The following is a 16,729-nucleotide window of genomic DNA, read 5'->3' on the forward strand; positions in this document are numbered from 1 at the left end:
GAAGAAAAATTTTAATTTTACGCAAACTTTGAATGCAAATTATAAAGTAAATCAGATTTGTTGTAATTACGATAACTTACATCCCCCCCCCCCACCCCCACCGAGGCCTTTTACTATATATTAATCTTACTGGAAAAAGATTTTTTAAATTAAAACTTTACTGAAACATGATATTGGATAGTGTTAAAAAATTTTCATGCTATAATTGTGATATGTAGATGCCATGTTATTACCATTCACATACCATGCACTTGAGATATTTTGTAACACTGGCCACTCAAATTAGAAGCCATGTTAAAATATTATTTTTTAAGTGTGCACAAAAGTGCATTAGTTTTTTGGTAGCTGCTTACTTCTTTTATTTCTTGACATTGAATCCCTTTTCACAATTTCAGATTTTATTTAAAATTTCATGATAATAATCCTCTACATTTTCTTGAATATTTGTTCGCTGCATTTTATTTCCGGGATTTTACACTGCTTTTACGGCAATTGTTGTTTTCATTTCTGACAATTTTTACCTTTCCAGAAATTTATGTGGGAATAAACTTTAACAAAAGTAAATATTACCTTAAAAAAAAAAAAATTTACACTTATTTTAAACCATGTTTTCCGAATAAAAATATTACAATACACTGTATATAAATGCAGCCTAATTAAAGGTTTTGCTTGAGTTAAATAAACACGTGTTTTTCCCCAACTAAACACAATGTCAACCGAATAACGTGTCAAAATTATATTGGATATTGATGATTTATTCTATCAAGTCTTTTAATCTGCTTTTATTGCCAGGAAGGTACTTTATAATTAAAGTCGTAGAAATTAACTTTAAAATGTCGGAAATGAAACCATTAATATTTTACAGGATTCATTCCATTTTTTCACTTCAAATTTTCAGATACTACTGGCTCTTCTGAAGAATAGATATTCAAATCACATGTAATACAATTCCTCTACTTTCAATAAGCTCTACTTATTTCTGCATAGAAATGCAAAACCTAGACATGGTTAGATCACTTGATTCTTAATAATTGATGCTTTTATTTAAGGAAATTATTGTTTTCAATAGTCTACTTAAATTTAAATTGAAATAATACTACAACACAATCTTATTAAAAAAAACTAAGACCTCAGAGTGTCTCAGGATTACCTCAGCAGCCACAGTATTAAACCTCAGGACTACTCAGTATCAGCTCAGTGCCCTCAGAGCCACCTCAGTATCCCTCAGTATCCCCTCAGTACCAACAGAGTAAACCTCAGTGCCTCTCAGTATGTCCTCAGTATCCACAGTGAAAACCTCAGTGCTCCTCAGGACTACCTCAGTTTTCTCAGTACCAGGCTCAGTACCACTCAGGGTTTTCTCAGTACAACTCAGTACTTCCTCAGGGTTTTGTTAGATTCTCAGAGCTTTTTAGTTACAGTAGTGACAACAGTTGTTTTAGAAATATCCCCCTAGGCCTCATAAGAAAGCGGAAAATGAAAGATGGAACAAGAAAAGGAAGAAAAACAATGTATATAGTTTTTGACAGAGTTTTAAGACCAAGACTCTAGAAGACACAGACTGATTTTCATTCTACATCACATAAGTCATATTTTTTTCTGATACAGAGTATATATTGTCTTAGTGGTTCATATTTTTATAATTTTTCCCTTATTTCATTATTAATGGAAGCTAATTCTCCGGCCGTCGAAAGGTAAAGAGAAGACGGCAAAAGTAGGTGTCTTTTGAGAGCATAATTGACAGTGCTAGCATTAAGTCCTCAGTGTTCGTTGCATACATGAAACAACAAGCAAATGAAGTGGCTAGTAACATTGATTTCTTGCAAGAAGAACTAGGAATTTATTTTATTGAAATACCAAACACTTAGTCCCCAAATAAAGAAGAAGGTACGTTATGTACCAAAATCCGCCCTGTCCCAAATTCTGATGAAGATTTTTTTGAAACATGTCTCAGATGTCTTCTTTTTAATTCAGCTTAATTTTTTTAATTATCTCAAATCAATTTTCCTATAAAGCTATCTGAATATAGATAGTTTCTTTTGGAAAATAACGCTATGACGTTATGACGTCAACCTAACGACTCTATATGCAAATACGAGGGTTGTTGGAAAGTTCGTAAAAATACTTTCAAGAAATATTAAAAAAGAACATATTTTCTTATATGTAAATATTTATTTTGTTGATGCGTGAAGTTTCATTCCATTCGATTTAACAGAAATCAATTTACTTTATTTTAAAATCAACATGTTTGGGAACCCCGGAGTTACATTATTACGTCAAAAACATTGCGTCATGGTGTTTTCCAAAAAAAAAAAAAATCTCCCTGTATATTTCACACAGTTTGGACCAATAGCCACTTCCTAAAAACCTTTCTCTATCAATTTTAATTTATTTTGTTAACAATCGTACCAGTAGCATAATTTTGTTTGTCCATGTTTTTTTTTTTAATTATTTTACTGCGTAACTGTACATTTACAAGATCAGCAACTGTGAAGCGCCTTAATTTCTCTTTCCATGACTTTACCAACGCAAAAGTTTCGGTTAAGATTTTTACAGATAATCCATTTTCTCACAGACCACCCTTGTCTGATACAGAGTTTTAATCATTCGAACACAGCCTTTATCATTTATACATATATGCACAAATCACATTTGCTCCCTACAATATTCTCAGAGTTTATTCTAAAGATTTCCAGAGTACAACACAAAATTTTGTTATACCTTTAAAAATTGGTATCTATATAAATCTATACACATTTCCAATGTTGTACTGAGCGGTCATAAAAAAGTCTATGTTTGGCCGCAAGTAAGATATTTGATCTGTCGATGAGAAATTGGACCGCTTACGTCAAAATTGTGATCGAGATCAACTAAATCTCATTTGCATTCGTTGGTGTTCGACAGTGACGAAATTGACCAAGTTTAACCCAGTGTGATTTAAGTAAATTTACATCATGGAAGTCAGCATAGGAAACAAGGGTATAACAAAACATTCATTAACTATGTGTTCGGGACAAAATGCGTTTTGACGACTCATCGATCGGTTAAATAATGGCCTCAGACAAACAGATTGGTTTTTGGGTCTGACAATATACGTACAAATGAAAGATTAATTTATATGATTTTAAAACAAGAGAGAGAGAGAGAGAGAGAGAGAGAGATGCGTAACGCATATTTAATAGTACGTTTATTTTAAGTATCCGATTATTCTAATTAAAGCAAGAGTTTTATTTTTAAAAAACTAAAATATTTCTTATGCGAATTACTTGGTTTGTTTTTAAGATTGCATTAAAACTTTTAACACTATTTAATAGAATGTCAGATTCCCTATAAAATTTTATGAGAAAGTATTAAAGATTAGATATTTTCGAAAAGTATTTGAGATTTTAATTAATAGATAACATTGAAAGGGCAAATTCCCCAGACCATCCTTTCTAACGAGTCGCGGCGTCATTCACAAAAAGAAAAAATGTGTTTAAAACGTTTCTGTCCTGTCATCTGAGAAAGTCCCCCCCCCCAAAAAAAAAAATGAAAAAAATTCGATTTATAATTTTAAATGTTACTGGATGGCCCTTCTCAAATGCACGGATCAAGTAACCCCCCCCCCCTTTACAAGCTGGTAGAAATGCAGCACTTCTCTTGGATAGTTGGCATAGGCAACTTTCTATCGCATTTTCTTCAACCAATTGAGGCTTTTTTCACCAGCTTATTATAGCTTTTCAAACAAATAAATGAATAAAAAAATAAATAAAATAAAATTAAAATAAACATGTATAAACATATACTTTCTTTGAAGAACACTTTTACGATCTTTTTTTAAAATACGTGTACACTTATAATTATAGATAAATACAGTAGCTTGAAGTTTCGACTTTGTTGCTTGAAGTTGCGCTCAATATGAGAACCTATCTTTAATTAAGTATTGTAAGCCTTCGATGCCAAACCTATGGAGAGAAAGATCAAGGCCTTTATGTCTGTTTTTGATCCATTTCAGGTAGAACGCTCGCTCCGTGATCGGAAGGTCGTGTGTTCGAATCACGACCGCGACCGACCTATGTCGATAAAAAAAATAGGTAGCAACTGTTCCTTCGTCAAGCGCTCGGTACCTTGAAGTGAAAGTTGCGAGTCTTTCGGATGAGACCTTAAAAACCGAGGCCCCGTGTCACGGTAGGTTCAAACTTTTTTTTTACACGTTTTTTTTCACAACGGACCCCCCCCCCCCCAACAATATACTAAATTCCTAAACTCTACCTATGCTACAACAGATAGAGGGGGGCAGCCTCTCAATGAACATTTTCAAAGTTTGGAAAAAAGTGGGATGGGGCCCTGTTCCCCTGATTCTTCGTGCCTGATAAATAACTTGTTTTTAGACTTGTCCACGCTGACAGATAATTTTGTTCCACTGTGACAGTACTTATATTAAATTGTGTGATACACATACACCGCCGTAATGGGGTGAAAGAATTTAGTGACAGGTAACCTTGCTGAAAAGTGAACCCCCCATCCGATACAGCTTTTTTTTTTGGTCCGAAATTCTTTTTTGGACCTTTCTGTCGCTTTCTCATTCGATCCAGTCTTCTTTTAAATTCACTGGATCCTCAACAGATAAGAAATTACAACTTTGGTATATGTGGAATGATCTTAAGCAGAATATACGGGTAAAAAAAAAAATTTACTAGGTGAAGTATGAGCCTTTGTCAGGCCCGTAGGAAGCAATTTCTGTTTGGAGGGGCACAGCCATACATTTTCAGTTGTGGGGGCACTACCAAAAATTTCTTGACAAGCAAAAAAAGGGGGAAAAAAGGTCATCAGACGTTTTTATTGAGGGGGCACAAGCATATAGTATCTCTGTTTTCTATAGTAATCTATATATCGACAAAATTATTGGGGGGCACGACCGTGCACTTGTATAAATGACTGAAAATACAAGACTTCAGAATATTAATTAAACTGATCAATCCTGACCAACGGCATCCAAAAGATTGGAAATTTAACCCCCCCTTTTCGAAAAAAAATTATTGCAAGGGGACCTATTGTGACGTCATCTTTGAGTTAATTGCGTAATTTATTTACGTGTGTTTATATACATGTATGCAGACGTCAACTAGGCCGTTTCAGTACCAAAATAAAATAAAGACTAGGATTTAAGCAATTTCTTTTCTGCAATAATACTTTCAGTGATTTCATTTGTCAACTGAACATTTTTATTTTATTGCTTTAAATTTAGTATATTAAATTCATCTCTTCCCTTCTTGCTGGCAACATTTATCAAGTGTAAGGCTTATCTGTATAAATAATATCGCAATTTGTCATTTCTATAAAACATTTTTTTAGTTTTTATGCTATTTTCATGACAAATATATTTGTATAAGCAATATAAACATGATCAATCAATGATAAATTTATTTTTTAACATTATTACACGAAATATACCATTATTATTACTCCTAGATAAGAATTCGCCTCTCGACTAACTCGGTATCCGACACCGGAAATAGTCATGAAATGTCAAAATTAACATACTGCACATTCCTCGAGCAAATTCTTACCATTATTTTTGCTTGTCTTTCAACAAATTATTTTCAAATAAATATGTTTTAATTTGCTCGAGGGGTGTGCACTACTTCAATTTTGGGAATTTGTTGTAAAAATAATGGAAAAAATAGCAATTTCCGGAAAGAACGGATGTTCAAATCCTGTGAATATCTCTAATCAACGTACTTGCGAAATTTTGTCATGCATATATCAAAACTACCAATCTTCTTCTACATGTACATAGTAGTTATATTTTTGCAAAAGTGTATATCAAAGTACGAAAAATTGTGGGCCTTCGTATAATACGTAACGTACTTAGTTCTTTACCGACAGTGTTTAACAAAGTAGCAATGCTGATGTTGAAGTACAGATATCATAATTGGTAGCATTTGGGAAAAAAAAACTGAAACTACATTACTCACAACTGCTTTACGGACATCGGAATCTTGACTTCGGCCTAAAGATGAGGAGAGGGTTTTACATTGCAAAATCAATGAAAATTATAAATGTATAGGCCTCGCAACATAGTTAATGTTGCGGGAAAATTTTATTCTAACGCCAACAAAACCGTTCTTTTCACTGAATAACTTTGCAATTTGGACAGAATGGATGTAGATGTATACTTTTTCTTGATCAATACTGTACTTAAAAACATATCTATGTTGATTATTTTCCAACATATTTAAGAAATATTATACCGTTGCACTTTTCAGTATAATGTCTTCTGCCAAAATCTGTTCTGCCAAAATCTGTTAAACAAATGGAGCAATTCGCTTTTTAATGCAGTAGTATGCAATCGCAAGTTTCTTTCTACATATTTTTGCCTCAGCCTTCCTTCAAACGTTGTAGTTTATTAAAATCATTTTTTCCTTCCATGCATGCACTATATATAGACATTTATCTAATCACTGTAGCAGGGGTGCGTTGTTAACATCGATTTCTCATAGACTATAGGCCACACCCCGTTTTGGCAAGCCCAATTTAATATGAGCGCATTAATGTTTCAGGTTGTCCTAAATATGGTCACTATAGAGAGTTATATTCATTTAAATTCATGAAAGAAATTGAAATAGTCGTGCACTCATTTGTTATTTACAAAAAAGTTCAAATACACGGGCACTTGTCTCTATAGTAAAGGCACCTTGTTTACAAATTTCAACCCGTCTTTGATCTCATGAATAACAAAGCACTGAACACATGACTCAAATCTATTCACTTTAACCATTGAGCACACCTATGCGACATCGTGTCTAGTGCCTGCGATCTATTGCCAGTCAAATCTTTTTTCATCGGGTTTAATTCTGGGAGAAGACTTCTATTTTAAAATATACATGTATTAGATAAGTACATACTTGATTTATCTATATGCTAAGTTAAATTGTTTTATTTACATGTTATGATACTTTTTTGCCGATTTCCGTTGGGTTTTTCTTTCGACAAGTACATGTATCTATCGATCTACTACTTGGGATCTATAACATACATCTTAATTACTGCTTATATTTCATTATACAGAATTAAAAAAAAAACACTCTGTAGATATTGCCGATACCGCTTTTGTTTTGTTTTTTCCAAACTTTCAAGAACTGTTTTTATATATTATATACGTGCGTCTGTTCCTGAACAATGTTGGAAGATATAATACTTTTTTTTTTACTGTTAAAACTGTCATTTTAATCGGAAAACACCCATTTAACATGCCTAAATGTATAAACTGTGTTGTTTGTAAAAAGCGCACAAATAATTCTTATCAAAGAACCCTTAAGAGAAATAAAAACAAAGTACGGAGGACTGGATCGGGAGAAGTATTATCGGAGGAAAAGTCACTGGGGATGACCATTTTTGCGAAAAATTACCCTCAGTTGGAATAGAGGGAAGCTTCCGACTTCTTTAGGCAATGTCGAAGTTAAAACTTTTTACATCGGCACAAAGTCGAACAAATATCTTGCTATTTGAAGATAACGAAAAATGTCCATGAAAACTGTTTTTTAAGGAAGCATGTACATAAATTTATAAAGCATAATGTTATATTGCACAAAAAGCAGGTGTATGCCCCTTTCACATGTCTAATGAACGTAGAAATTCATTTTAGATCCTTCCGCCCCAACCAGAATTGAACTCTTGATCTACGGAGTCTGTCTCCTAGCAGTACAGAAACAGCGTGCTAGACCACTCGACCATCTAGGCATTCTCGTGGCGCTGTCCTACGTCGAGAGTTAAACCCCGGGTTGGGCCGGAAGTGGGCACATGTATCCTAATAAAATTGAATTTCTTTGTTCTTTCTATATTAATATTTCGTCACTCAGGGCAGTTAAGTTAGTCAATCAGGGCAGAAATATAATATGTTGACGGTGCGACTGTTAGGGTGAGCGCAGATACTTATTCAAATTTAATTTAGATCGGACTCGATCGTCAAACTGCACGTGACATTTGGTGCGTCTAGACTCTGACGTCACATGACGTCGTATTTAAGTTGCATTACCAAGTCTAAGCCTGCACATTGTTGATTATAATGAAGAACGTTTTATTTAATATTTATCTGCAATATATCCATTAAATCAAGCCGAGTTTATTTTTTTGATAAACTTTAAATTGTTTTTATTCTCGCGAGAACGTAGCTTAAACAAGCGATGCATTGTGGGTCCAGAAGTTACTGCGGAGAAAAAAATTCGTTTGGATCAATGTGCAAGTCCGAATTTTCTCTTCGCCCAGACGCTGTCGTTAGAGCTCGCTGCGCTCGCTATTAAGTCACATTTCAAGAGAGGACATCATAGCAAAACATACATCGATATATGTGCGCGAACTTCTTGCCTCAAATGACACTGAACGCTCTTCATGAAATATTCCGACCTGAAGCGTTGTAGTTCATGTCCTTATATTTACATCCATTGAATATTATTTCCTTTATTTCTTAAGAAAGCCATTGCCGTTTATCACTGAGTAAACAACAATAAGCAAGCCACCTGCATAGATTTCTTCAGCAATAACTGTTCTATCAATTATACATACAATGACATACAGTTCTATAATACAATATTTAACATGTTTAATAATACTTTGATTGTTTTTTTTTTTATACAGATATAAATATAAACAATAAAATGACTTCCTTTGTTTGTTAGTACGGGAATTAATGTCGCAGCTATTGCAGAAAAAAAATTACATAACCCGCTTACGCGGGTTATGTATTTTTTCTGCAACAGCTGCGACATTAATTCCCGTACTAACAACCAAAGAAAGCATTTTATTGTTTAAATGAATTCTCAAAACTTGAATTCATTTTTTAAATGTATTTTATATTTAAATTACTGCGCAATCTTTTAACCCTTTCATACACAGGTAACTCATGTATGAATTCTCATCCACAAGAACTTTGTAATACATTGCTTGCATTTGAACTCTAATGCAGCTTGATTCAAATAAGCTAATAATTGAAATGTACCAATAAAATTATTGATTGATAACCTTGACATTCCATACGAATTGCAACTGATCAAATAGCGTAACTGCGGGGAACGGAGTTAAATGCAAATATTTCAAACACTGCTTTTAAATCACATTATTAAACTTATGTTATATGAAAACTAATTCATAGTTTCTGAGAACTTGCAAATAAAAACCTAACAGAAATCCAAAACGAATGAAGAAGCTTAGTAAAACTAGAGTGTTCCAAAGAACGCATGTGTCGCCTGCTTCTAGCTTAATTAAAGATGTAATTAAATCTAAAAGTGGTCGGCTATTTATTTGCTACTAACATTTAGTTCATGCAAAAAATCCAGGGATATTAAGATTGCCATAGAATCTGACACAAATCAGATACAAATACTCAACGCCTCAAAGCTAAAATGGATATTAAAAAAAATTAAATTATTATAAATAATTATTTATCAATAAACTAAATAATTAATACGTGATTTCAAACAATCCTCCAAAAGAGACTTCAGTCTGTCTTTAACGCAATTGTCAGTCCACACCATCCATATTGGAATACCAATCCCAATGTATTCTCATAGTACTTTTAATTTTCATTCTTTTGTGGTTATTGTATTTCATACAGTGTCAAAGTACATTGACATGAGATCATAAACGTGTATAAATGCTAATTATCAAATCCCTGCCTCCCTAAATTCAAAAGACATAAGTTAAATTTTACAGTATATTTTGCAAAGTAGGTGAAAGGTCAAGGCCAAGTGGACTGTGACGCTAGTATTTTTCGAAAAGTTTTATGACAAACAGTACACATGCTAAAAAGCATAGACTTACTTCTTAAATGTCAAAAAGAAGTTAAATTAGGTCAAAGGTAAAGTTCAAGGATAACTAGGTCGGTAATCATGGTAAAATACAAAAGCCATAGTGCCAACCTATATGTGTGCAAAATATCAAGTACACACCTCTTACAGTTCTTGAGATATAAGGTGTGACAGACGGACAGACAGACGGACAGACAGACAGACGCCGGGTAAAGTGATCCCTAAGTGCCGCTCTGCTCCAGGCGACACAAAAATACTTCAAACTTCGCTCTGAATTTACCGGAATTCATATAATATCTTTGAAAGTATCATCTTATTTAGTCCAAAATATTAAATAAAATAATTTCTTATTGAACCATTATTCAGCATATACTGCTTACAATTCTGAATGGAATTTATGTACAAGATTGATCAATGTTCCGCAGAAAATTTAGGAAGTGTATGAATAAAAATCCACGTTTATTTCCAAAGCAGGTATTAAATTGACTATATCACTACTTTCTTAGCAAATAGTAACTATGCTAAATTGATACTTACAACGTTTACTGATCCTGTCATGAATCCCCCTGTCAGACAAGGTACAGTGTGTGATGATGTCCAGCTGTAGTTTGTCTATAAGGAGGTCGTACATCTTCTCCGGCTCCTCCGGTACATACAGACATCTCTCTCCCTCACTCCTCTTATACCACCAGGACCTGCAGTATTCTGATATCACGTCACGTGACGCCGTGGTCAGGAAAAACTCCAGATCACTGTCCTCCACCAAACACTCCGTAACAAACGCGTACATGACTTCATGTCTGATGCCGTCTGATATAAAGGTTATCACACCATTATGTGTTTCTGTGGTTCCATCAGGAGGATCCACAAAGCCATCATCAGTGATATCAGGAAAATATCTGTCTCTGATTTTATCACTTGTGATTCTGTGTGATTGTTCATTGAGATTCAGTTGATATTTCTCAGCTTACAGTAAGCAGTACAGTAGACATCTGACTTCCGGTGAATAGTTACGGTAATTACCTAATAAAGAAAACAAAGGATAAATAACATTAAAAATCATGTATACAAGCAAAAATCCATTTATAACTAGTCATTATCTTTCATTCAATAACATTTTACAATTTTCTCCTAACATTCAAAATCATCTTTTATTCAGTAAAAAGCTAAAAGATCGGAAATGAATGTAAACAAAAATATTGTTTGATTCGTATTCTGCCTTGTAAGCACTTTTAAAATCATTTTTACTAGTTTATTATTTTGTTTGTTTGGCGATTTTTTTTTTTTTTTTTTTTTTTGGTATGTCTTTTCGATTTGTGAAGATCGGGCTCGGTGTTAATTTGATAACGGGTTTTATTATTAGGGGTACATGTATGACGGAAGCTTAGATTAATTCCGGATATCGCTAGTGTATATAAGAGTGCATCCCTAGGTGATTTAGTCATTCTGCGTTTGGCTATGGAAGAAGCAGATACGGTGACTGTAATAAATAGGATCTTTTTTCATTCGTTCTATATCTAGTGCCTGGCTTCCGCCTGTAATACATACAGGGAAACAGCCGTCTAATTACACGTCATAGGACAGCTCCGTGGGACATATACCCCAGACAGAGTCCTGTCCCATATCGTGATTCAAATTGATTGTGTTTATTATAAAGAGATAAATAACCTATAGATAAATGTATATATTGACTCGTTGCTTTATATTAGCCGTTATAATCAATTTTTGTTAATTATTAGTATACATCCCCCAGACTGATCTAAGTAATCGGACACAGACACGTTACAGATTTATCAATAATATATGTTACGGATAAAAAGAAAACGTTTTATGATTTCCATAGATTACAGATTATCGCCCTCAATTAATATAAAATTTTATACGTTTTATATAAAATCAATGCTGAGTATGTTATAGTTACACTATAGATATTAATTGGTTAGCTGTAAATACACTCACAGTTTTTCATTCACGAGGGGCGGAGCCCCGAGTGAATAAAAGCTGTGAGTGTATTTACAGCTAACCAATTAATATCTATTGTGTAAGTTACTTGTACCAGAGGACCAATGAGAGAAAAGCGAGTTGATAATTAGCACCGCCTACTACGAGGTGTCAGGCCACGGTCCGGAGTCTGTATAAATAGCTGTCTCCATCTGCAAGGATCATACTTTACTGCTGCACTGCTACTACAAGTTGTTGATAAAAAAATCGGTATTGGTACGTGTGAAGATATTGTACCTTTGAAATGTTGAAGACGCAGAAAACATGATTTTTGTCAGGTACAGGTATAGGGTAGCGATTGTAGGCTTTTATATTCAAGCCGTCAACTCTGAAAGAAAAGTTATCTTTCTAGATCGTTTTTTTTTAAAAAGGGGGGATGGATATGGGAAACATCGGCATTGAACTTTTTCTTTATGGCAATCGGCGTACAGAAAAAAATGAAATGATTTGTGACATTTTAATGAAAGTTTGAAATGGTATTGGAAGTAAAAAAAAATGCGGGGACTTCTGATGTGAAATTGCTATATGTATTTGGAGACGGGAAAGAAAATGACGAGAATTCGAGATAGGACGTATCATTTACTGATTAAGGATACGCGGAGAAAACATACAGAACCATTTATGAAGCGGACACCGACAAGCTAAATAATGTTAGTATTTTTGAAATTTAAAATGTTGACTTAATTCATTCATCAGCCATTGCCTTGGTCTTGAAATTGACATCATTCATTCATTAGTCAAGGTCTTGACACAGTATGGCTTGATGCCAAAAGGTGGGCGTGACTTAAAAAAAACTGTGATTCTTCTGGCAAATACACCACAGCAACATGAAAGCAAAATCTAAATTTACCGCCAGTCCTATGGTACAAAATTTGTTTAAAGAATCGCGTTATTCAAGATTCTGACTTTGCAATGCATATAACGATTCACTCCTTGGCTTGTAATGACAACTTTATGGATATCGTTGACACCCTTACTCCCAGTTCTGTATATCAATTATTTGCAAGATGAATGCTACATGTAAAACTTACAGACTCCCCGTTTTAAAGTCATTAGATACTCAAAGTCTGGAGAAAGTGTTTTTATAAAATCATACATTTATATTTTGTTGCTTTTATGTTTATTTTTTTCCTTGGTAAGTGTAAATCTATTTAAGGAGGATTTTTTTCCCATGTTTTTGAATTGAATGTTAGAGTAGATATACATATATAAATTTGAGGAGAAAGAAAAAAATAAGGCAGGTTTGTTACGCTAAACGTAATAATCCAAAAAGTGTGCAATTATATTTTTGTTATTACATTCTGCGTTGACGTAAATTGTAATAACACAGAGTGTAATAAATCAGTTTATGACATTTTTATGGTACGTAACACTTCTTTGATAGAGAAAGAATCGGGGGGGGGGGGGGGATAGGATGAGCCAAATGCCCATGCCTGTTTTGCGCTATGCAATAACGTATATAGGAAATTCTCAGTTGTACGAATTTACCTAGGCATATAAATTTACACAGTACTTGTCAAATTGGTGATATCAAGTTAAGATTCTAAACAAGCTAGACACTGCAGCTGACCTCCGTTTTGGGCATCGGAAAGAGACTTCTATTTTGTACTCTGTATGTAGAGTGTTTATACGTATTTTGTATATTATATTATTTATGTTCATACATTGTATATAATGATAGTGGTGATATTTTGGTTTCGAACGCTTTAGTAAAAATGATTTTTTTTTAAAATGTGAACATATTTATTCCGATATTATTATAATTTTTATTTGGCATTTTAAATAATTTATGGTAATTATTATTTCATAAATACATGTATTTTTTTATTTTTAGTGATTTTTTTTATTTATTTCTAAAGTAACATTTCAATTAAGTACAAGTCTGTGTAAAAATCATCTGAGGGTTCCCAGAATTTAATGATTTTCCACACATAGATTTCTCTTGCCCTATGAACCATGTATCAGGCCTCTAATTATTTATAAGTGAACTTCAAAATTTAGGCGCCAGCTGGCTCCTAATTAAAAAATGCAAAGTTTTAACAGGGACCTATATACTAACGAGATAGGCAACTCTCGCAAGTCTCGCGATATCTCGTAAATTGCGGGATTTCGTAGGTCAATTTTAATAAAATATATCTCTTTTGTTATCAAATATTTCAGAATTAAACCTCAATTTATCTATCAAATAATTATTCAAGATTTGTTGTTAGCACCGTTTTTACTCCTTATCTTAATAGTAATTTACGTTTATTTAAAAATCAGTGCGTGCCCCTGATCGGCCATATTTCCGAGTATTCGCCGATTTTGGTGGTTGTTTACTATATAAATAACTAAATTATTCTATAACATGTGCTTTAAAATTTATGAAATATCCATTCCGATACACAAAAAGAACAGATTACATTAATCAGAAAAAAAAGCTTTTTACTGAAAAAAAAAACGTAGTTTGAAAAACTTGCAGTGTTGTGTGTTCCGTTTTATGTAAATAAACATGGCGCAGAAGGAGTTGCCTATCCCGTTAGTGTATAGGTCCCTGGTTTTAGTCGCCAGACAAATTTTTCTTAGGGTCCAATTTTAAGAGCTGAAATGGGTCCAAATAAAGATATATGGGGGTAGACAAGGGAAGGGGTGTCTAGTGAGAGTATCTTTGCCCCCCCCCCCCACTCCCCCAAGTCGGAATAGTAAAATAAGAGATACCGTTACTAGGCAATGTTCAAAGTAGAAATGAAAAAAGACCGTTTTTGCTTTGCAATATTTTATCCTTGATTGAACCCCCCCCCCCAATTCTATTCACTGTCCACATACAATCAATACATTCGCCAATAAATAAATAAATAGATAATCTTCAAATCTTTTAAATTGTAAAGTAAAAATTACCTTATCATGAAATATATGCTAGTTAAATGCTAATCTTATTTTAACTTAGGCAAGCTTGAAAATTCTAATATTAAAAAAAAATAAATAAAAAATAGTAATCGATCATCTCTTTTTTAGAAAGTTGGATCTTATGAAATACATGTAGTCTTTAAAGCTATAATAATATCGAAAGTTGTTTACTTGATTAATATAACATTGTATGCTCATCCGTACAATTACGACCAAACACTAATGTGTACCGTAGACGATATTTCTAATGAGTGAGTATTTAACTGACAAACAATTGACCACATCACCCTTCCAATTTACTAAATTTCATAATTGTTCTTTCACAAGTCTGTTTTTCAATACTTGGACTCTCAGGGGAATTTTTTTTTATAGGAAATGAAAGCACTAAGTCTACTTCTTTATATCGCTGTTCGAAATTGGACATTGGGACTTGGTCAGTTAATAGGCACATGGACAGGACCATTTTATATAAGTTAGTGAACCTACCTCTTTATTTATTTTTATCTTTCATTATGTAGGCATATAATTTGGCTCATTCCCCAGTTTCTTCCATGATAACTACATGTATGTGTTTTACCATTAATAAAACAGGTTCAAGCTGTGTTACGAATTTCTATGACAAAATGTTTTGATTATTCCATGTCGTTCTGTCCAAACCATAGGCTTGAGAGCAGCCAGTGGTATTTTATAGTCAAGCCTTTTGTCCCTCCATTTTGAAGTGAGACCCGATATATTAGTTCTGCTTCAATTTGTCTTTCTATACTTAGTTATATGTTCCATGTAGAATAAAATTCTTAAATAAAAGTATTGAATATGTTTGATATACTTCCTCTCAAGACTGTCTTTTCTTTGTAGAAAACAAAGATATTTTTTTGTAATCTGCTGGTAATCTAACTAGCTCATGATTTAATAGCTGAAAGAGATGGTTAGCTAAAGCTTACTGAGATATAGTACTCAACATAAATATGGTGTGAAACATTCAAATTTTATGTGTTTCTGTTGGGGAGGGGGTCTGATATTTAACCCATTTTCAAGTCAATTACATGGACAGGTTCAATAGCTTAGATTACACTTTTGTTAGGCTACGTATTAATGGACTTGATATAGAGGTATAAAACGAAGATCGTAGGCTACGTATTAATGGACTTGATATAGAGGTATAAAACGAAGATCTTAATTCTGATTAGTAGAGAATAACCTTAATGACAGGCTAATCATTCCTAATTACAAAGGACTAGACCTCGAACCATTTACTCCTTTACATTATCATGAAAAATTGTTACATTGTACCAATAAAACTAATACCAAAATAGTGCAAAATAGTGCAACCTGGGCGGTACTATTGTATCTAACATGTGTAAGTTTACCTATTTTACAACCATGACAGAACGTGTGACTTTTGACACTTTTTTTTAATGTTGAGATGTGCTTTCATCTGGCAGCAAAGTCCCTCCAGAAAAGACTACAATTGTCTTTAGATCTGTTCGTATTTAACATAACATGTTTACATTGATACTAGTTGTTGTTTTTTTTTTAATTATGAACCCAAATATTACGCTCCGTATTATAACACTGTACGGTATCTAATGAAGGACGTCTGATAAATCTAAGGACTGGTGTACTTAAGTCTGTTGAAATGAACGTGTATTCTGTATAATTCAACTGTAAAACTGAACGTTATAAACCTAAATAAAACTAAATAGACTACAAATCTACTTACTTGGTTTCCTGTAAGCTTTGTTGTCGATGATGTTAATGTCCCAGTGTGGATGGAGGCCTATACAGGATCTCACGATATCAGGTCTTCCGTATCTCCAGAGCCATGTCACGTGTTGTACACTGTCCCGTGATCTTCCTTTGCGATGTACCACCTCCCCTTCATTTCTTAAATCCATCACAAATTTTTCTCGTTCATCTATACTGTCCTTTTGTACACTTTTTTTAACATTCACTGTAGAAAAAGACAAACATTAATTATGTGAAATTTAATAAATCGAACAAATAAAATCAAGCTAGTATAGATATACACTTAGGTACATATATTTCTAATCACAAAC

At 33.4% G+C, this 16,729-nt stretch overlaps 1 protein-coding gene across 1 annotated transcript in view; it reads right to left on the reverse strand.

Annotated features, from left to right (window-relative positions):
- Nucleotides 1-16,491, reverse strand: part of LOC133203248 (uncharacterized) — a 32,854-nt gene extending 16,363 nt beyond the window's left edge. Inside the window, exons 1-2 of the mRNA XM_061339067.1 lie at nt 16,393-16,491; nt 10,323-10,808 (exon numbers count right to left, since the gene is read on the reverse strand). Coding sequence (XP_061195051.1) covers nt 10,323-10,575 — 253 coding nt within the window. The 5' untranslated portion in view covers nt 10,576-10,808; nt 16,393-16,491. The remainder of the gene's footprint in view (nt 1-10,322; nt 10,809-16,392) is intronic.
- Nucleotides 16,492-16,729: the final 238 nt, after the last annotated feature.

Source organism: Saccostrea echinata, unplaced genomic scaffold (assembly GCF_033153115.1).
Source record: "Saccostrea echinata isolate AGI-Se365-2 ecotype Australia unplaced genomic scaffold, CSIRO_AGI_Sech_v1 ptg000049l, whole genome shotgun sequence".
NCBI classification, from domain to species: Eukaryota; Metazoa; Mollusca; class Bivalvia; order Ostreida; family Ostreidae; genus Saccostrea; species Saccostrea echinata.